General features: G+C 50.6%; 1 protein-coding gene and 1 pseudogene across 8 annotated transcripts in view; one reads left to right on the forward strand and one right to left on the reverse strand.

The window, feature by feature from the left end:
- Window positions 1-21,952, reverse strand: part of LTBP2 (latent transforming growth factor beta binding protein 2) — a 95,103-nt gene that overhangs the window by 62,419 nt on the left and 10,732 nt on the right. For all 8 annotated transcript variants that reach the window (XM_039883796.1, XM_039883799.1, XM_039883794.1 and 5 more), the window contains exon 3: window positions 11,481-11,718. In XM_039883796.1, the coding sequence (XP_039739730.1) occupies window positions 11,481-11,718 (238 nt within the window). The remainder of the gene's footprint in view (window positions 1-11,480; window positions 11,719-21,952) is intronic.
- Window positions 14,319-14,437, forward strand: LOC120619873 (uncharacterized; annotated as a pseudogene).

The raw sequence follows: 21,952 nt of genomic DNA on the forward strand, positions 1-21,952 counted from the left end.
CTTTTCTGACAGTGCCAAATTAGTTAACTGGTGGCAGATGTAAACATCACGTAACTGGAAAAACTACTGGACCCATAAATCAGAAACCTCCTCTACATTGTGAACAAGAGATGAAGCCTAATATATATTTGAAAACATTGAGCTCAAAAGGAAAATTCACAGGGCCTGAAAAATCTCCATTATGATTTTTGAGGCGTGTTCTCTCAGCAGCTTTCCACCCATGCGGCATGTCTGCCTGACTCTGTCTCTGTCTCGCTCCTGTCCTCCCGTCTCTGTCTCCGGTCTCTGTCTCCGCCCTGTCTCTGCCTCTGTCTCTGTCTCTCTCTCTCTCACACACACACACACACACACACACACACACACACACACACACACACACACACACTAATCCAGAGAGTGGCATTTACTGAGCAGCCACAATTCTGTACAAAGCAACCGGATGGGACAGACCTTCCCTGGGGCATCTGAAAAAGAGCACAGACTGTCTTTCCATTCCTTTCTTGCTTCATCTCTCCCTAACCCTTTCCTTTTAAACAAAAATCCTAGAGGATTTAGGTCAGTTAAATGCTATGAGTACAGCCACAAGCTTGAAATGTTTGTTGTTACTATTTTTTTTTAAGTCGGATGCTGGCAACTGCATACATTAACGTTTTAATGACCCCAACAAGCTCCCTTTACTCCTCACACATGGCCATGGGGAATGCTGCTCCAGGCTCTTGTCAGGTTTCTGTAGTTGCCTGAAAAGACATTAGATGCCATGCCTGACCTAGTCCTCTGCAACTCCCACACCAGGCTTGCTGGTCTGCACTCGCCTGAGCTCACCTGCTCTAGGATCTGTTGAGCAAAACGGCTGCAGGCCCAGGTCCTGGAGTCTTGAGCAGAGCTGGGCTGCAGTCACTCTCTCTCAGTTTTCTCATTGTGGAGTGCGGCTAACAGGAGTATCCTCTTCACAGGGTCGTTGAGAGCACAGGTTAACATGCTGGAGATCTTTCACTTGCTCCCGTCCACGTGGGACCCCAGCAAGAGGCAGAGAGAGTGGAGGTATCTATTCTCCTGGCTCTCTCTTCATGGGCCACTGCAGGTGGGCAGTGGCCATGTTCCTCTACCAGAGGCCACAGCTCTGTCATGGCCCTCTCCTATGGCTGGAGCCACTCTGGGTTCCAGTAACCCCTGGCCCCTGGCCCCTTTAGACCTGGAGGGTTGAGGGCTTCCCTACACCACTCCTGGGGTACCTGCCAGCCTTTGCTGTTTCCCATAACCCTGTCTATGCCTTTGCCAATAGACCTTTTATTAAACGGTCCCCATTGAGTGTGCTATCTGTTTCCTGCTGGAATTCTGACCGATACAGATAAGAAAGAGTATCAGCTATCGAGTAGTGAGCACTTAGCTATGTGGCTCAGCACATTATCCACTTTTATTTTATTCTGACTGCAACCTTATATATATATATTTTTTTTTTTTCTGGCCCGTATTAGCATTATCAATTTATACTGAGATGCGGGGAATTGAAGAAGCAACAGAATCAGACAAAACTGAGGTCTGACTCATGACACACACTCTTAACCACTATGTTGCATTGTCCCCAGTATTAAATTAGGTGATGCCTGTAAAATGCCTCAAACAGTTGGGGCAGCTCACTCAATAAGGCTCATAAATGGTAGGTTAAAATGATAACCATTTCACTCTCAAAAACCCACAGTCCTACATTCTACTGTGACATAACCCTAATCCAAGCCTGACCCAAGCCTAACCTGACCCTCACCCAACACTAAGGTTAAAATCTCATTCTAATACCACATAAAGTTTCCCTAACCACCACCCTACTGTGAAATAGGATGTCACTTCAACCACAACCTTAATCCCACCCAGTCCTGACCCAAACATTCACCACAGTAACCACGATTCTGGACGCCCCATTTCGGTGAGGCAAGGATCAGGGCTGTGGTGGGCACTGGGAGCCTCCCCGCCTCTCTGCTCCTGGGTGCCTGCCCTCGTCCCAGTGGCAGGTGCAGCTTTGCACCCCACTCTATTTATACGCTGCTACTTGGACTTAACACAATTGGCCAAAAGACACTTGTGCGATATCCACCTTCTGCGTGTCACTGAGCTGGTGACTTTGGTGTGTGACAAGGAGAGGAGAGAGGAGGGCAGAGTGTCTAGTGCAGTGTATGAAACATAGCAGGGAACAACAAATTCTTGGGATGGAGATGATGAAGAAGGAGAATTAGAAGAGGAAGAGTCTTGTACATTTCTCCATCACTTTACACAGGTACCCTCAGGCCAGCTACGGCCCTGCCCAGGCCCTGAGCTCCATGGCTCTCAGGTATTTATGTAGGGTGGGGAGGTACCATTAACACTCTACAAGGCCCCAGAGGTTCACCTTCCTTTTAGAGAAACCTCAGCAGCCCAGTGGAACTGGAGAGGACTGCCTTGAAGCAATGTGCTTCGTGGAGGAAATGGTAGACACTTCCCTTTGGGAAGAAGCCAAGTCCAGGGTCAGAACACACAGCTGCACAGGCTGCACACTGCGTGATCCCTGGAGTGCCTGTCATAGAGAGGACAAAGTGACAGACATCTCCTGGTGATGTGACCAGTGACAGAAAGTTCCAACATGGAACGGCCTGTCTCCTTCTCCTGGTGGGAATGGAGTGCTCAGACCCACCCAGTCATTCCAAGTGGTCTCTCCTGGGCAGGGATGGGTGCACTTAGCAGGGACTGAGTGCCAGGGACCTAGCACGAACCTTTATGTGGCCCATCTACACTTCAGAACCCTCTGCAAGCAGCAGGGAGAGGGGGCAGGCAGTGAAAGAAGTTCTCAGCTGAGACACAGGTCTCTTCTACTCTCTCAAAAAGTAGCAGCAGGGCTTCTGTGACTTCAGACTTGGGACAATAAAACCCTTTCTGTTTGCTCTGGCTGGAGGCCCACAAGTGAGCATTTCCCTGTGACTACTCCCCTCTGAGCCTTCCTCGTCCAAATCCACAGCCCTAGGGAGGGGCTCCATGGCACTCTTCTAAGGCCCAAGAAACAGAAGAAGCTGGGAGGAGACCCCTCCATAGCTGCTGCAGCCCCGCACCAAACTCCTGGCACTCCCAAGTGTCTGCTGAGCCCTCCTCCAGCTCTTTTCACCCTTAGGAGAGAAGCATGGCCCTTAGCCTGCCCTGGCTTCAGACCCCTGAGGCTCAGGGGCACAGGGTGGGCAGGTACCTACCTGTTGGGAGCACTGGGAGAGCCCCCTCCTGACCAACAACATGCTAGGGGATGGGCTGAATGTCAGCTCAGAAGGGAATAAACCCAAGACCACTGTCATTGCTTCAGGCAGCGACAGGAGATATATTGCGACAGGGATGTTCATTCAGCAGCTATTTATTTATTGAGTGCTTACTATACGCCAAGCACTGTTCTGGCAGCTTGGGATATGTCAGTGAACAAAACAGAGATTCCTGCCCTCAAGGAGCTCACACTACAGTCGGGGAAAAACAGACAAACAATAAACATAATAAATAAGTAAATTATATGTCATGTTAGAAAGTGGAAAATAAAAAGTACTGTGGGAATAAAAAGTGAGTCAAATGAGGGAACTTCTCAAGTTGGAGGTTTACAGTATTTAACAATAGGAAAATGAGAAACATATCGCTCTCGGGAAGGGGCCAGGTCCAGGGTCACCACATACAGCTGCACAGGCTGTGCACTGCACAACTGTTGGGGGACCCATCACAGAGACCGTGACGTAAAGCACATCTCCTAGTGCTGTGTCCAGCGGCTGAGGTTAACCATAATGTTAAAATCTCTAAAAGGTGGTCAAGGAGGGCCTCAATGAGGAGTTCCTCCTGAAACTAATCCACTCATGTGTAAGAGATATTAGCAAACACCCCAGCCCATGGTCAGGACTGGTGAATAACGGTAATAACCAGTATTTGCAAGGCACATTACAGTTCACGAAGCTACCTCTCGCCCTCATTGCTTTAGTTAATCCTCACAATAACCTAGGGAGGAAAGAATCATCCTTCCCATTTTACAGATAAAGACATTAAGGCTTAGTGAAGTTAAGTATCCATGGGAGAGGCTAGTTAGTAGCCCAGCTTGGAAGCAAAATTGGGTGTTCTCATTCTAAGTCTTTTCAAAATAGTGTAGTCAAGTTTCTAAGGGTTGGGAAATTCCAGAAAAAACTCAGGGGAGCAAGCTTGGGGCTCAAAGTTATAAAAACAAATCAGAAAATAATAAGACTAGGAAAAGAAAAATAAAGAAAAAAGAAGGAAGGCGCTCAACTCTCGGAGGTCTCGAAAACTTGACTTAGGATTACAGCCTTGAGTCCATCCAGCAAGGAGGCCCCACTCGGTGGCCTGAGAAAGAGGTGACACAGCACAAAAGGTGCAGGCTGCTTAACCTCATCGCAGCCTTGCCAAGGAGAATTTGAGGCCAGACTGTCAGGGACAGCTAAGCTCTGCCCTGGTGAAAAGCATCCCATGTCCTTGCCACGACCTTGGGAACGGATAAAGAGGGGAAAAGAAAGCACATTTCACCATTGGGGATAGAAAATGGTCAAACTGGAGGCCAGCTTCTCAGATCAATAACTCTCGACCTCAGAGAAGGTTCACTTTATTCCTCTGATTTACCAATGTGGAAACTGAGGATCAGGGAGGGCAAGGGACTTCTCCAGGTCCCCCTAGCAGAAGTTTGTCTTTCATTGTATACCAGGGGTATATTAGAGAATGCTCTTGGGTCCAGGGGACTTGAGCGATGAGGAGGGAGGATGCATAGGGGGTCATGTTGTCCAAAGGAGCAAGCAGAAGCCCAGAGTAGAGGAAGCGGGTGGGCGGAAGGTGGCTGGAGCAGGAGCCAGGTTCAGAGGGCCCACCGAGCCTTCAGATTGGCCCAGAGGTAGGATCTCCTGGGTTCCCGGAATCAACCCACAATCTAGCTGCCAACTTTTGTCTTGCTTCAGTTTCCCCATCTATACACCTAGACAGTGGAGTGGAAAAAATCTATCCAGGCAAATGGGATATCTTACACTGATTTGTCATGGGGAACAGGCGGGTAGGGTAAGAGATTTCACATTTATTAGACTTAATGGATGCCGGACACCCTACCAATCACTCTACCTGCATTATTTCCGTGGATTCTCTCAATCACCCTATGAGATGGCATGAGTTTTCCAACTTCAGTATCAAAGAAACTGATTTCATTGCAGTGAAGTGACTTGCATAACTAGTTTGTGTAGATACCAGGGTTTAAATTCTGCCTGACTCTGAAGCCCAATGCCCTCTGGCACACACACTGGGGTGGCCTCCCTGCACCTCCCATTATCCCTTTTGTGCTCAGCTGCCTTCTCCTCAGGGACCTTGTTTCTGATTCAGGGTCAACAGTCTCCTGGGAAAGCCTTTGCCATTCTGTCAGGAAGGGACGCCTGGGTCTTCCCTGCAGCGGCTCCAGGTGCAGTGATCTACTGAGAGGTCACCATGTCCCCCCAGATTGGCAGAGACCACTCCTGGGGGTAAAGTCCCTCCCCATACCCACCCCCCGTCAGGAGGCCTGGGCATGGCCTAGGGTGACTGGAGACAGCACTCCCATGAGAAACCTATGGGCTCGAACTCAGCAACGGCAGGTTAAAGGTCACATGTCAGGAAGTGCCAAGAAGGCCAAGGTAGGGGCTGAGACATGGGAGCTGAATAATGCTGGGGTCCTGCTCTGAGGAAGCACATTCTCCTGCCACCCACACACAGGCACACAAGGCATGTGTGCTCAGTGACCCTGGCACTCACCACCACGGCTGGACTTTTGGCAGGAGCCGCATTAGTGCCCCTGCCCTTCCTCCCTTTCCCCACAGACAAAAGCTTGGCACAGGCTTGGGTCCCAGGCTGTGGGACCTCACCTGTCTGAGCCTCATTTATAGAATGGGGACATTGAGAACGCACCGCAGGGAGTTGTGAGAAACAAACAAGATAGCGCAGGCAGACAGCCAAGCCTGTGCATTCAACACATATTTATTCAACTTGACTCTGGGCCAGTCATATCTGAGGTGCTGAAGATATAGCAGCAAAGAAAACGGATAAAACCCCTGTCTTCCTGGACCTGCCATTTGATTGGGGTAAAGAAAACAATAAATCAAATAAATAAGTAAAATATATAAGACATTAGCGCTATGGAGAAAAATAGCTTGGGAGGGGGCAGGGAGTGTTTGGGGTGTGCCGTTTGAAACCGGGTGACACGAAGGGTCCAACTGAGAAGAAAAGACCTAAAGGGGGAAGGAAGGAAGGAAGGAAGGAAGGAAAGAAGGAAGGAAGGAAGGAAGGAAGAAGGAAGGAAGGAAGGAAGGAAGAAGGGAAGGGAAGGAAGCCATGTGAGTGTCTGGGAAGAGTCTGATTTGGGTTGAATGGTTGCTCCCAAAAAAGATCATTGACGCCCCAACCAGCCTGTGAATGTGAACTTATTTGGAAATAGGGTCTTTGCAGGGTATAATTAGTTGTAGTTTCATGAGGTCATATTGGATTAGGGTGGACCCTAAATTCAATGACTGTGCCTCCCTGCTATATAAGTATTGACAATTGGAACACACACACACACACACACACACACACACACACACACACACACACAGAAGGCCATGTGACAATGAAGGAAGAGCTTAGGGTTGATGCAGCTATAAGCACAGGGACACCAAGGATTGCCAGGTGCCACCAGATGCTAGGAAGTGGCATGAAACACATTATCTCCAGAAGAAACAAACCTACTAACACTTTGATTTTGGATTTCTGGCCTTCTAAACTGAGAGAATAAATTTCTGGTGCTTTAAGCCACTCAGTTTGTGGTAATTTGTCATGGCAGCTCTAGGAAACTAGCACAGTGCTCCAGGGAGGGGCCCTGAGGGGAAAGCCTCTCTGGCATGTTTGGGGCAACACCAGCTGGCCGGTGTGGCAGAAGCAGGGCAAGTGAGGGGAGCGAGTGGTGAGAGCTGACCGAAAGATGTCAGAAGTTTTGGGGGTCAGGTCAGGTAGGGCTGCCCTGGTGACCAGCCTTTGACAAGGGGAGGGTCCCGGCTGGAAAAGGCTGCAGTGGGTGGGTGTCGTTGGCTCCCCTGCTCTTTTTCCTTTGATGTTGTGCCTTTGAGGTTGCTAATCAACTGGCTTTAAAATAAAGAGATTGTCCTGGATTATCTGGGTGGGGCCCATAGAATCACAGAGGTCCTTAAAAATGGAAGAAGGCAGAGGAGTCAGTGAGGGAGATTCAGCCGAAGAGGAAAGCAGAGAGAAGATTCAAAATATGAGGAGTCGCTAACTTTGAAGACAGGCAGGTGGCCACAAGCCAGGGAATGCGAGTGGCTTCTGGATGCTACGAATGACCCTGAAGTGACAGACAGCAAGGAAATAGGGACCCCAGTTCTACAACTGCAAGAAACTGAATTCCGCCAACAATATGAATGATCAAGGAAACAGATTCTCCCCTAGAGCATCGAGGTACTCTGGATGTGACACCTTGACTTCACCCTCGTGAGATCCGTGTTTGATGTGTGACCTATAGAACCGTAGGATAATACATCTGCATTGTTTTAAGCTGCTAAATTTGTGGCAATTTGTTATGACAGCCATAGAATACTAATACAGGAGATAAAGAGGTGAGGAGCACAGAGAGCAGGAGATCCAGAAGGAGGGAGGCTGGGTCAGGAAAAAGAAAGCTGACTCCGGCGGCCTTCTGGGGGAGAAGCCCACTGAGAGCCATCACCATGATGTCCACAGCTCCCCAGACACCTCTGCTTTCCCTGCTCAACAGTGTCCTCCAGACCCCTTGTTGCCCCAGTACTGACTAAGCCTACTCAGGATGTCCCCAGGGCTTAGGCTCTAAGTCCTCAGGTCAGGCTAAGGAGCAAACCCAGGGGAGATCCCTCCCATTCTGAGAAATGTCACAACACCTCCCCTTGACCCCCTCTCCCACACGGCTGGTAAGACTAGTCCTGGAACAACCGAGCCAGGCATCACTGGTGCTACTGCTGCATCTGCTGGTCACACCTCCCTTAAGGCTGGGTCTGGGCTCTGACTTCTCTCCAGAGTAGCTCTGTACACATGCGCGCACACACATACACACAGACACACACGCACACACAGGCATGCACCCTGGTTTTCTGTCTGCTCTTTGCCACAGTCTCCTGTTCACTCAAGTCTCCATGTCAAAGAGAATCAACCTGCCGATGACTAACAGGTGTTGAGCACTAACTGAAATTAGGCCCCACTCTAAGTGCTCTATTCATATGATCTCATTTAATCCTCTCAGCTATCCTATCAGGTGGAGACCACTGACTCAGAGAGGTTAGGCTCCTTGCCTAATATCACACAACAGGTGTGACTGGTAAATCCAGGATTGGAAGCTTGGATGTCCAAAAGCTTAGGCTCAGACCCTCACTATTCAAGGTGTGGGCCATGGACCGGCAGCATCAGCACCACCTGAGACCTGGCGCTCAGTCCAAACCTGACAAATCAGAAGCTGTGTGTTAAGTTCCCAGGCAATTCACATGCCACAGCAGTTTGAGAAGCATTAGTATAAAGCACCGTTTTCCAAGGCCTGTAGTAACCACCTCCTTCTGCAATCTCTCAAGGCCCTTCCCCAGCAGCCTGGCTCTTGCTTCCAGGTGGGGAGGCCCTCTGCCCAGCCTTGGAGAACAAGCCTGAACCTGGGGCTCAGAAGACATCTCCAAGCCCCTGCAGTCAGCCCTGTGGCAGCTCAACAACATCATCCACATCTGACTCTCTGTAGGGTGTGCTGCTTGCTGCCGGAGACTCTCCTGGCCCCTCCCTCTCATCCTCCTCTGGGACACAAGTCTCTTGGCCTCTGTCTAATGCTCTTCTACAGGAGGCCTCTGGCCATCACCAATCCCTGCAGTGTCTCCCCTTCCTGGACATTTTGCACTCCCCTCTCACTCCTAGAATGCCCCTGAGTCATGTCACTCCCTCTAGCTGGACACCAAGGGCCTGTCCAAGTTGCCATCAGGAGAGAGGCCAGCAGCTGCTTGGGAAACCTGGCTAGGCTCACAGGAAATGTCTGACACCACCAGGCAAGTGGGATTTGGCCTCCCAAAGTAAAACAAAGCTGGGCCACTCTGACTTTCCCAGATTTCATGGCATTGAGGTCCCAGGGCAGGGAAAGACTGGGCTGGCCTGGAGGCTGCAGCTCATTAAAAACATCACAGTAGCCCCTGGCCAGGGAGCCTGTGAAGCTCAAAGAGGACGGCCCACAGCAGGGCCGGAGACCTTACCCCAGGGCCGGAGACCTTACCCCAGGGCCTTCCCTTGCCAGTCCTTCTGAGCCCGTGAAACCTTCACTGGGAGATCAAAGCCCTCCATAGTTCATCCTCCTTCCTTCCAGCCTCCTCCTCTCAAGCCTCATTCATTTATTCATTCGACTCTGTTGTCTGAGCACCTACAGTGTGCCAGGCACTGTGTTAGATACCAGGGCCACATTCGTGAAGGAGCAGGACAGGGTTCCTGCTCTTGGGAGCTCCTGGTCCAGTGAGCAAATAAACAGACCATCCCAAGGCAGAGTGAAAAGTGCTACACTTCCTCCTGAGCAACAGGGGGCCATACCCTCAGTTCCGGGCTCAGGGTGAGGGTTCAATGCCAACTCTTCGGTTGGACCAAGTGGTGAGTGCAAATGTAGACTGAATACAAATGCGGATTGTATTCAGTGCTTTCTTTAAGCTAGGCCTGGGGGAGGAGGTGCAGGAAAATCCAGAGTGTGAGACAAGTCACGGTCTTCCAGGGCGCAGGCCACGTGGTCTGATCGCAGATGCAAGCATGTGTGCCAAGCGTGTGCAGCAGGAGGTCGGAGAGCTGGGTGGAAGTGGTGGGGGGCGCGTTTTGGAGGAAGTGGGAGTGGGTCTTGAAGAGTATGAGGAGCAGGAGGGGGTGAGTCAGACAGCACTGACTCAAGGATCAAGAGCAGAATGACCCGCTGAGCAACCACCCCCAACATTCATATGCACGTGCACGCGCACACACACACACACACCCACACACACACACGAGATCAGTGCATTAATAAAATGAATGAGTCACACAAGCCAAAAGAGCTTGCAAGGGGGAAGCCCAGATAGAAGGACTTTGCTTCCACACTGTACCTGGCCGGTCCTGGAACTGGCATCCCTGAGGCCCCACCAGTTGCCTTCACACCAGGCCCACCCACCTTGGACCCACAGCCAAGACCAATCAGGACAAAGCTCAGGTCCTGACCACCTGCTCACAGCCAAACCCAGGCCTTTCTCCTGCCCCTATGTTGTCTACTTGGCGGCTTAGCTCTGTCCTTCTCTCTGACCCAGCATCCCTGGGCCTCGGCCAAAAGGTTTGGCTCTTCTGGTTTTGACTTAGGAGCTCTCTAGGCCTTGACCTGAGTTCATCCTTCAGCATTTCCTGCTCCTGGCTGCCTTTGGAAACCACCTGCTTGGGTAGTTGGGCCCTGGAACCCTAACTTACTGAGACCCTGGTCAGCCTGGCCCCCTCTTCAGAGTTGCTGGACAATCTCAAGCTCCTTTCCTTTCTCTCCTGAGCTTTCTGGCTGGGGATTCCAAGGTCAGCTTCCTCTCCCTGGTTCCTCTGGCCTCCGAGAGGGCAAATTTTTTCCCCGCTTAGTTCAGCAAGTCAAGGTTGCAACATTTCACAAAGAACTTCCTAAGTAGGAAGTGAATGGAAAAACTAACCTGAAAAACCAAAAGGAAAACACAGCCCCCTAGAAATGGACCAGTGTACAAAGTTCAGATTTCCTGTCCTGAGCTAGAAAAAGTCTAGCCAGGTTGGTTGGCAAGCTGGCCAGGGAATCCTGCCCGTAAACACTTCTTTTGCCCACTTTTTCTTCTACTCCCTTCCCCGACATGCTCTTTCTCTCCCCCTCCAAGGAGAGAGGCTAGCACTGGGTGGTGAGTGAACTGAAGGGTTTTTTTTTTCCGGCAGAAGAGTCCCTGCATCGCAGAGACCACAGGCAGAGAAGGAGGAGGAGAGACGTTTATAAAGAGTTTACTATGAGCCAGGCACTGTTCTAAGCACTTTCCTTATATTAACTAACCTAATCCTTACAACAATTCCATGATTGTGCTTATCATCATTGCCTCAACCTATTGATAAGGAATCAGAGAGGTAAGTAACTTCTTCCAGGTCATCCACCTAGGAAGGGCAATGCCAGCACTAGAAACAAGAGAGCCTGGTCCAAGGGACATGCGCTCCTCAGCTTTCTCCCAGGATCTGGAGAGTAAAGAGTTTACCTGCCACCTCCCCACTGTGCTGTCCACCCCACCCTGGCAAAAGCCTGAGTCACCCCCAACACCTGTTCTCCCACTCTCGACACCTCTGGTGGGGCAGGGAAGGAGGAGGAGAGTGGAAAGGAGGGAAGAAAGGACAATTCTGTCTTTCTCTATCACATCTTCACCAAACGGTCCTAAGAAAGAAGTCCCTCCAGAAAGAAACTGTGCCCCTGGACCTGAGGTCCCACTGTGGAGGGGACTTACCTGGCCTGTGGTGCCAGTGGCTGCGTTCGGACCACAGTGCTCTCTCTGGCTGGGCTGCTCCTCCGCAGGTTGGGTGAACCCTCTACTGAACGTCGAGGTGCTGGCCTGGAGTTCTGGGGGTCAAATTCCTCCTCGGGGATGACCTCCTCACAGCGGACTCCGCGGAAGCCAGAGCGGCACACGCAGAGCTGGGGCCGGCTGCAGGAGCCCCGATTCTGGCACGGTGGCTGGCACACGGCTGGGGAGACAGGGCGGGGGGTGAGGGCAGGGGCCAGGGGGCCCTGACACCCACCTGTTAGAAGGGCCTCCCGCCTTGCACTGCTCGGCCTTCCTCTGCTCAAGCAGGACGCTAACTGCTGGCCTCAGAAGGCTCCCTGGGCCCATTTCTCTCTTCCCTCCACCTACAGGCCTTCGGGCGAGGTTTGCCTATCATCTTTGGACCACCAGTCAAAGACCGAATGAGCAGAGGTGTGGCGCCACTCACACTGCCAATTCCAGCAGAACCTCCTGGTGTCATGTTATACACTTATGAGTCAGCTTTTTGTTGTCTGTCTCTCTACAAGACTAGAAGTTCCATGAGGATGATGTTCAGATATTTTGTTTTATTCTCTCCTGTACCCCAGAACTTGGAATAGAGACTGTCACAGAGTAGATTCTCAATTATTGCTGAATGAATGAAGGAAGAGTGAATGAGTCCCTTTTTCTAGGAAAGGCTCAACACTGGTCTGAAAGTTGGGAGTTTGAGTTGTTGGGGAGGGGAGGCGTTCTGTCCAGTCTCTCCTCTTCCTTCTCTTCTCAAAGCTCCTGCTCGGAAGCTTGCACATGGTGGGACTCCTGACTGGGAGTTGGAAGGATTCTGCTCCCTGGGCCCTGGGTCTAGCCTGAGGGCAAAGTGAGGCTGGAACTGGACTCCTTGCTCCAAGCTGGCACTGTGCAGCAGCCATCAGGCATGGGGGCCATGATTTCTTCTCTCTTCACTGCCTTTCATCACCTTGCAAAATCTGGAGCCACCTCCAGTGGCCAGCGGCTAAGGGAGGGTCACATTGGAATATGGGGTTCTGCTCCACTTCTCCCAAGGCCTTCCCTGAGGAACAGGTAGGAACCCAGGACAGCACCCTCTAAACCCAAAGTCTCCTCCGTCTGTCACTCATTCATTCAACAAATATTTGCTGAGCCCCTACTGTGTGCTAGGCACTAGGAACAAAGTCTTTGCCCACATGGAGCTTCAAGTTGAGTGGGGAAGACAAGTAAGAAACAAGAAAACAATAGCATAATGTTGTTTCAGGCAGTATCATGGTCTGTGAAGACAATTAAGCAGGGCGATGTAGTGGTCTGGCCAACCAGGCACTTGAGACAGGGTGGTCAGGGCAGGCCTCTCTGCAGAGTGAGATGTGACAGGTGCAAAGGAGGTGGAGGGACAAAGATCTAGGCAGGCTCTTCCAGGCAGAGGGATGGGTAAGTGCAAAGGTCTGAAGGCTGGAAGGAACACAGCATGTTCCAGGAGGTGCTAGCAGTCCAGGGAAGCTGGGGTCTGGTGATAGACAGCGAGAGTATGTGAAGTCAGTGAGGAAAGCAGAGGCAGAATACGCAGCCCCCGCCTGACTACCCACCAGCTCCTGTCACTACCACCACCAGAGACTAGCCCCACAGGGAAACCAGGGCCAGCAGACACTGGGGAAGGAGATATGCCCAGGTCAGATCTCTGTCCTGGTTTATTTTAGGGAGGGAGTAAACTGGGAAGGCTTGAGTGGTTTTCCATGTGGACCACAAACACTATATCCCTCCTAGTCCCTCAAACCCACATCTCTCTGCTGACAGAGACCCAAAGCTTGGAGTGGGTGACAGAAAGGTCATGCAGCTTCTCCCAGTCTAGGTGTTGCTTCCTTATCTGAGTGGGTGGTCCTTTCCTTTAAGATGGCCTTTTGAAACCAATCTAACTTTCATCCCTCCTTTCCTGGACCCCGGGGATGGCCCATCCTTGACTGTAACAGTAAGATCTTCCACTATCTAAAACCTATGGTCCTACATTCCTGTGCCTCATGGTGACTTGCTTACTTCTGGTTCTGCCTTGTTGCTAATACATTCCATCAACACTTAATGAGCACCTTCTCTTGGTCAGACTGGATGCCAGGGATTCAAAGACAATAAGGCTGGACTCCATGTGGAGGAAGCTCTGCCCAGAGGTGGGTTCTCATACCCACAGAAGCCCCTTGCCACACAGGAAGTTAGATTCTAAACGCAGACAAGGTTTGGCAAGCTTTGGTTGGTACAATGAACAACTTACGGAAAATGGGTGGTTAGGTGGAGAAACTATAAAAACGGCATTTATATATGCATATAACATCATGGTAAATAAAAATTCTAAAAGGTTTCCAAACCAGCCAGATTTGTTGGTGGAAAAAACCTACTTGGGAAGATAACCTTTCTGGATCAACCACTTACAAAACTGTGCGGAGGCCAGATCTGCTAAGAAAAATTTTCCAGCAAGTTTCAGGGTTTCAGAGGTGGTGAGCCAGCCCTCACCGACTTCATCTGCATCTGCTCTTGTATTGTTTTCACAAGTCTCAGCAAGAAGTGACTTCCTCACTAAAGTGTTTAAGCAGTTTTGTTCTGAGCTGAGCCTCAGCATTACGGGATTGGAGCACAAACTCCTCTCCTCTCTCTCCATTCCCCCCAAAGTCACCCCCAAATGGCCCCAAATGGTGGCTCTAAATATCTGTCTATGAAAGATACATTCTTATGACAATTTTTACTAGTCTGCCAAAAAATAAGAAAAATAAAAAGTTTCTTGAGTTCTTTGTAATCCTATTTTTTTTTCCATTTAAAAAGCATCTTTTAGTCTACGGCCATGCTACCCTGAGCAAGCCCGATCCTGTCTGATCTCAGAAGCTAAGCAGGGTCGGGCCTGGTTAGTTCTTGGATGGGAGACCACTTAGGAAGACCAGGTGCTATAGGTGTAAAAATAAAAAAATAAGGGAATGTAAGCTGACAAGGTCCTTGCAATCTGTGAGGTCAACCAAGGGTTGCCTCGCCTAAAAAATTAAATAATAAAAGTTATCTTTTATTTTGAGATTCTCTTTTTTACTTGTTTGGTGTTAAAATGTTCTTTATTTTAATTAAAGGTGATGGCAAATGGTAGTTTGTTTTTCTAACACCCTCATTTGGCAAAAGGGAAAGCTGGCACTGTACTTTGGTGCCTAAGATGTTTTCAGATATTTTGCTGGTGCATGAAATCCAAAAGTTTGGAACCCTTTGGGAAGTAGGAGGCAATAGTGATCATGTGTCTTTTTATTTAAAGGAGACTAAAGCAAAACACTCTTTTGTCAAATGAGCACCGGTTTCAAAATTGAAGTATCTAAAGGAAATCAGCCATCTCAGAATGGCCCGTGGCAGAGGCTGTCACATAAAGCAAAGAAGGAAACAGGGAGGATCCAGGGGAGGCGATTCCATGCAGCGCTGTGGGAATTTTAAGAGAGAAAACTCCCAAACGTGGTGGGTTGAGAAGTCTTTATGTTTTACTCTTGGAGCCTCCTCTTTTCCATTTTTCCTCAAGAGCAAAGATAATGCCTTATACTTGAGAGATCACCCCAGGATGGGGTATATGGCTTTAATGAATCTTCGTTGATTGATTATTCGTGAAGGGTTATCAAGCGTGACACTGCGATGTCCATGTTTGACTGATTATTGGTAAAAGGTTATTAGGCATGGACGCCACAATGTCCATGTTTAGCTATCAGGGACACACTCCGGGCCCTCTCTGCTGAAGGCCGGCACCCTCAGACAACCGGAACTGTTACCAGCCTCCCTGTGCCCACTCGCTAATGCCAGTTTTCAGCCATTCATAATTTGGGCTCCTCCTGAACCCCTTTTAGCTACACTCCCCTGGCACTCTCTCCCTCACTGAGGACTGGGCTTGTGGAAAGTTTCAGCTTTGGGAGTTCGGCTCTGAGGAGTTAACGGGATGCCAAAAGAGAGGGGAATTAAAGGAAAACTCTCAAAATTGCTTCGAAAGTAAGAAATAGAAGGCATCGTTTCTCCAGTCCCCCACCTTCTGGCTGTGCCCCCTTCTACCTTCACTCTGCTCCAAAACAGTCAAGTAGAGGTTTGCTCAGATTTTCCACACAAAACCTCCACCTTTGGGAGGAGACCAAAGTCAGGATGGGCAGGCCTAGGGGAGATTCTGGACACAGCTTCCTCCGCGCAGGCTGCTTAGCTCCCACCATGTGGACTGCTCCTACCATTTGCTCAGAGCCTCTGTGGTCAGCTACTTGGTAACAGTAAGAACATGGCACTGGGGAGTCAGGAGGATTTGGGTTGACTCCAGCTTAGCTACAACCCAGCTGCATGACCTTGGGCCCGTCTCATCTCATTGAGATGCCTCCACCAGTGCCTAAGTTGTCTCATCCATAAAGTGGGTCCAGTAATTCCTGCCTCAATGAGCTGTTTTGAGTGTTAGCAGAGATCATGGATGTGGAAGTACCTTTTTACTCTCTAAAGCTGTGCTGTTTAATACAATCCAATGTTGTAGCCACGAGGTGTATGTAGCTATTTAGGATGAAATGGGTTAGAATTAAATATCATTTAAAATTCAGTTCCTCAGTTGCACTAGCCACATTTCAAGGGCTCAGTATCCCATGTGGCTCATGGCTACCATGTTGAACAGGAAGATATAGAACATGTCCATCATCACAGAAGGTTCTATTGGACAGCACTGCAAAGCCTTTTTTTAAAAAACCTGCCATAACCTCAGTGGCAGAGGCAAGAAGGCTTCTGAACCTTCCCACCGCAATCTTTTTTTTTTTTTTTTTTCAGAAAGGCAATGTCAGCGCAGGCCCTGGTTAGACAGAGGGACCAAGCCCTGTGGTGCAGAGGCAGGGATGTTGTTAATACAGCCAGGCCCCTCTCTACTCCCATCCTCCCACCCCCAGGGAGAGCCGTGGTCATCAGCTCTCTCTCCTGGGCCCCACGGTCATCTGAGGATGACCTTCTCCCTCCATCTATGACCCATTAGATGAGGCGCTGGCTTCGAGCGGGGGTGGCGCTTTTAAACCTGTGTCCTCCTCTGAGGCCTCCAGTACCATCCCCTCTTGTTTGGAAGATGAACTTCAGCTCCAGGTCAGACTCTGGGCTCAGCACCCCTACACCTGAAGCTCAGCTGCTTCCCCATTAAACCTCCATCTTTCCTAAAATTTGTGTCAGTGGGACACTAACAACCTACCCACTGAACTACCCGATTCCTCCCTCAGGACGGGGCCCTGTCCCCGTCCACACCCAGAGGCCTTCGTAGACAGGACAGTCTTCTACCCACTCTCAATATTGACCTCAGCCCTTCCCTAGGCACCCCACCTCAGACCCCCACCTAGAGGCTTCAGTTTGCCCTTGGAATTCACTTACAGAGAAGGGAGATGGGGATCCACTTGTGTTCCTGAGCTGTTTGTCCCCCGCCTGGACCTTTGGTTTCCACCAAAGAGATCCCTGAGGCCAAGGAAATTCCTCTCTGCCTCCCCCCACACACCCTTAGAATCCCCGCAGAGACTTGTTCTTTCCACACCCTGCCCAGGATCTGTGTCCCTAGGCCCTGACCTCATCCCTGAGCCCCCAGGCTGTGAGAGAAAGAAGTCAGGTCCTCAAGGGCTCACCCCGTCCCCACTACAGCTGTGCTGGGGCCGCAGCTCGGATGGCTGGGAACAGCGCTGGGGCTCAGGGGCCAGCCAAGCGCCAGTCTCCGAAATAGCAGTTGTGTTCACATAAAAGCCTCTAATGAGAGAAAGATGCCGTTCTTGGCCCCTCAGCCGCTCTCTGCAGACGCCTGTCTGACAGGCTGAGCGGGCCTCTACTGTTTGGCGTTTGGCGGAGGGAGGGGAGGAAGGGGAGGTGTGAGTCAGACCTTGGCCCCGAGCCCTTCAGCGTGGACCGCCCTGCTAATTGCATTAACAAATGCCTCAATGCTGGGCCAGTTGGGGGCCGGGGCCAGGGAGAAGTATCAATTCCCACGGGGCTCCAGCAGGCATGAGGAGGGAGACCACAGGCAGGGCTGCGGCCCAGGGCTGAGGCCTGGATTTGCCCCTAGCTCCTGCTCCAAAGCACAAAAATCACCATCCACCCTGTCACAGCCCCTAGGCCCTGGTAGGAACCAGGGCTTTGGAGCCTTAGTGCCAAAGGGGTCCCCAAAGATAAAAGAAGGATAGGATAGGGTTCTCAGACAGCCTCCATCAGTAGAGGTCAGAGACCAGTCTTTTCCGGGGGAGCAGCAGTTCCAGGGCATGGAGGACGGTTCCATGACTGACACGGGGCCACCCAAGTCCTTCCACAGCAGCACCAGCTCCATGCCCAGGACCCAGGAAGGTTAGGAGGGTCAGAGGATACCATTCTCGCTGATAACCTAGCCAAGACCAGGGAGGAAGTGTGGAGGAGAGAGCTGCTTTTCAATTCCAACCTCATGACCTTGGGCAAGTTTTTTCACTTCCGTGAGTCTGTGTCCTCGTCTAGTAAATGGTCATACATCCAATACATACTATTTGCCTAGGACGGTAAGCAAGACAGACACAGTCCTCTTCTTCACGGAGCGTCCAGCTTAGGGAGGCTGTCACAAAACAAGTGAACAAACAAGTAGAGAAACAGAAAATGGGATGTGAGTTAGGGTGGAAACAGTCGAGGGGCTGAGATCCCGAACAGAGAGGCTGGTGGGAGGCAGCTCTAGACTGAGTGGTCGGGAGGAGCTTCTTTGAGAAGGGGAGCCTGAAACAGAGACTGGAAAGGCAACATAGAACCAGCCTCATAAAGAGAGAAGGAAAAGCAAACAGAGAGTGGCGTGTGCGACAGCCCGGAGCCTGCACATTCCAGGAGCCCAGGCTAGATTCAGTGAGGAGAGGGTGAGTGCTGAGAGATGAGGCTGGGTGTGCCACAGCAGGAAGGTTTGGACAGGGATGTGTTATGATGGAATTTATGGAGTAAGGGGCAGGGGGTGAGCAGTCAGCGGGTGGCTGCTGTTACCCAGGAGAGGGTGCTGGAGCCCTGGACTAGACAGGTAGCAGAAGCAGGAAACAACAGCCAAGTTCCCCAGTTATTTAGGAAGTAAAACAAACAGGACTCATGACAGATTAGATATAAAGCCTTAGGGAGAGGGAAGCATCCTGGAAGGCCCCCAGGTGTCTGGCTTGAGCATTCAGGTAGATGAGTAGGACCTGGGTAGAGGAGTTAGCTCAGAGGGAGAGAATCCACAAGCTCATTTTGGGTAAGCTGCAGTGGGGACGTCTGGGAGGCATCAAGAGCAGATGTCATGTAGGCAGCGGGACGAAGGAGTCTGGAGGTCAGAAGAGAGGCCTGGCTGAAGATATATGTAAATCTGGGCGTCGTCGGCCCAGAGACGATGTTTACATCCATGGGAATGCATTAGATCATTCCGGGAGCGGAGCAGCGAGAAAGAAAATAAGAGGACCGAGTACTAGTTCTGGGAAGCCACGTTTAGTTGTTGAGTAGAGGAGAAACAGCAGCAGAGACATAGAAGGGGCTAGAACAGAGAGTGGCATGATGGTCACTCACAGGGTGAAGGGGTTTGAAGAGTTTTGCGTGGTCCCTGGCACAGAGAGAGCATTGCACTATTATTGTTGCATGTTAATTGTCCAGCACTGTGCCTACTGATGCTCAGTAATGGGAGGCAACTAATGCTTGGCTTGTCTCCCATGGCTCCCCATCTTTGGATGGGGGATATGGAAGATCTGGGGAAAATTCTGGGGCAGCCCAACATTAAGATGTTGGATAGAAAAGAAGAAGCCAGCCAAAGAGGCTAGAGGAGACAGCTGGGGACGGGCGGAGGAAACTACCAGGTCACCCATGTGATCATTCACTCACTCAGTCCCTTAAAAACATGTGCCGAGTCTGTAGAGAGGGCCAACACTGCACTGCTATCAACAGGCCACAGCGCCCGGCTTTAGGAGGCCCCTGGTAAGAACATCTCCTAAATTAGATCCTCGGAGGCATGCACTTGCTCACCAGGAAGATCTAAGGTGCCCGTAGGTGGTGGCAGGAGAGATAGACGGTCTCTTGTTAGGACCGCACACTTCATGTTACCTGGGTCTCCACTGAGGTCCTGTGATTATCCCCTTAGCTGCCTCTCACCTTCCCCTCCACCTCTCTCTCTGACTCCTGAGTCTCATAGAATGGTCACGCCGAGATGAGCCACCCATAGGCTCCAGCCTCTGGCTCCTGATGGTTCCTAATCAGTCAGTGAAGAACGTACAAATCACACTCCTGCCTGACCCTTTTCCTTAATGTTTGTTCAGCACTCATCATTATAAGGCCCTGGGCTAATTTCTTTACATTTATCTCTCCTCTTCATTCTTATAACTACTATAGGTACTATTCTCATCCCCATTTGACATATGGAGAAACTGAGGCTGAGAGTGGCCAAGCAGTTGCCTGAGATCACCATGCTAGTAAATAATGGAGCAAGAGTTTGAACCCAGGGAGTCTGGTCCAAAGTTGGGGCTCTTATCCACCTGGCCACAGTCTTGCCCTTTGGGATGGGGTCATTACAGGGCTGGGATAGGTGAGCCAAGGAAGCTCTCTCAGGGAAGCCAAGGAGAAGGCCAGATCAGGAGGGATGGAGTTCTCGTAGCACTGAGATGTGGACCAGAATGAAAGCCACAAAGAGGCTCTGGACCAGAAAGTCAGGAGCAAATGCCCAGGTCCACTCCAGGATCTCTTGAGGGTCTCCTGAACGCTTTGGGGTTTTCTGGAAGGGCTGATAGACCTACAGCCACAGAAGGGGAAATCTCAGAACAAACCTGGGACAGGCCCAATATTAATTCAGTACATATTTATTGAGCCTTTACCTTGCGTCCAGTGAATACTTGCTACTGTGTGTCATGCTGGGGGCTGGGAGACACTATCCTTGCCCTCAATATCAAGGCCATACGTGGATAGAGCACATAGAACATTCCAGGCCTTGAACTGAATACTTAACCTGCATCATCTCATTCGTTCCTTGCAACTCTGTGAGGCAGGGACTAATATTAGCCACATTTTACAGGAGAGGAAACTGAGGCACGAAGAGCTTAAGCATCTTGCCCACAGTCAGGTAGCTAAGTGGTAGAGCTGGCGTTTAAACCCAGGCATGCAGAACAGTCTCCTTAATCTAAATTAAGATAGCAGCCAAACTTCCAGGCTCTGCTGATTTTCAGCTACAAGACTGGAACAAATAGTCAACCTCATCGGGAAATGAGATAAAGATCAAATCCAGCTTTTAGGGTGGTTGTAAGGATTAAAAATTAATACTATAAAGTCCTGACCTACAGAAAGAACTACAGAGTGTTACATTTATTAATCTTCAAAAACAATTCTATTTAAATTGTTAGACTCACTTCATGGATGAGGCTTTATGGCGGTAAGAGGGCCAGTCACTTACCTGAGGACACAGAGCTGGATCTGAGACCACAACTCCTTGGATCTGACACCACAATTCCTTGGATCTGACACCAGAATCCAAAGCACGTGCTCTTAACCTTGAGCCTTAATACTGGGGTGGAGGGATAGTAACCCACCTAGCCCCCTCCTCAACAGTTGCAGGGACTTCCTCTGTCCTCCCCAGAATAGCCCCAGCCTCTGTGCAGCTAGGCTGAGATAAAATGAGAATTCAAAGAATTCTTCAAATCCTCTTCCCCAGTGTGAGCCTCAGAATACCCCAAAACCTGTGTGTGTGTCGGGGTGGTGATGGGGGTGAGCCATTAGGACCTGGTCCTCTCACACTCTACAGTCCTTCCCCTCAGCCAAGTGGGCCAGGCAGCCCCAGTCCACTGCCTCCACAAATGCATAAACACATAAAACGCACGGCAGAACTGGCAAAGCCACAGGAGGAAAGGCGAGAGGAGGAGACCAGGGCCCACCTTGAGACCCCGCCAAGGTGGAGGGAGGGGCTATAGCTCCAACAATAACCACCTTCAGGTCTAGTGACTGGGCAGGGCTGAAGGAAGAGAGGCCTGCCAGGAAGATGGGTTGGTATGTTACAGCAACCTAGGATTCTGTGACAGGAGGCTAAGGGGGGCCAGGAAGTGGGCCAGGGACAAGGGCCACCTCTCCCTGAGCATGGGCAGTGGATTGAACCCACAGATATCTGGGAGAGACCAGGGGACAGATCGAGTCACCACACAGTTCTGGGACTAGACTTGATTCTTGGCAATGAAAGGATGTCACACACTGTCCTCGTCAGCCCTCCTCTCCTGCTGGCCGAGGAGACATCCCACATGTGTGAAACTGCTAGGACAGAGGATGAGCATTCCCCGCGTTGGCAGTCTCGGCTCAAGCCAGGAGGGCTGGGGGGAGAGGGCGGCAAACCACTGGGGGAAGCAGAAGAGCCAGTTGACAGGGTATGGAGCCAAGAACCTCACATTCTGCAGTGCTGGGGACCCAGCCATCCAGGGACAACGCCCCACAGCCAACGTGGTTCTTGTTAGGCTCATTAGCTGCAAAACAGC

The sequence above is a fragment of the Pteropus medius genome, unplaced genomic scaffold, assembly GCF_902729225.1.
Source record: "Pteropus medius unplaced genomic scaffold, Ma_sr-lr_union100, whole genome shotgun sequence".
In the NCBI taxonomy this organism is placed as follows: Eukaryota; Metazoa; Chordata; class Mammalia; order Chiroptera; family Pteropodidae; genus Pteropus; species Pteropus medius.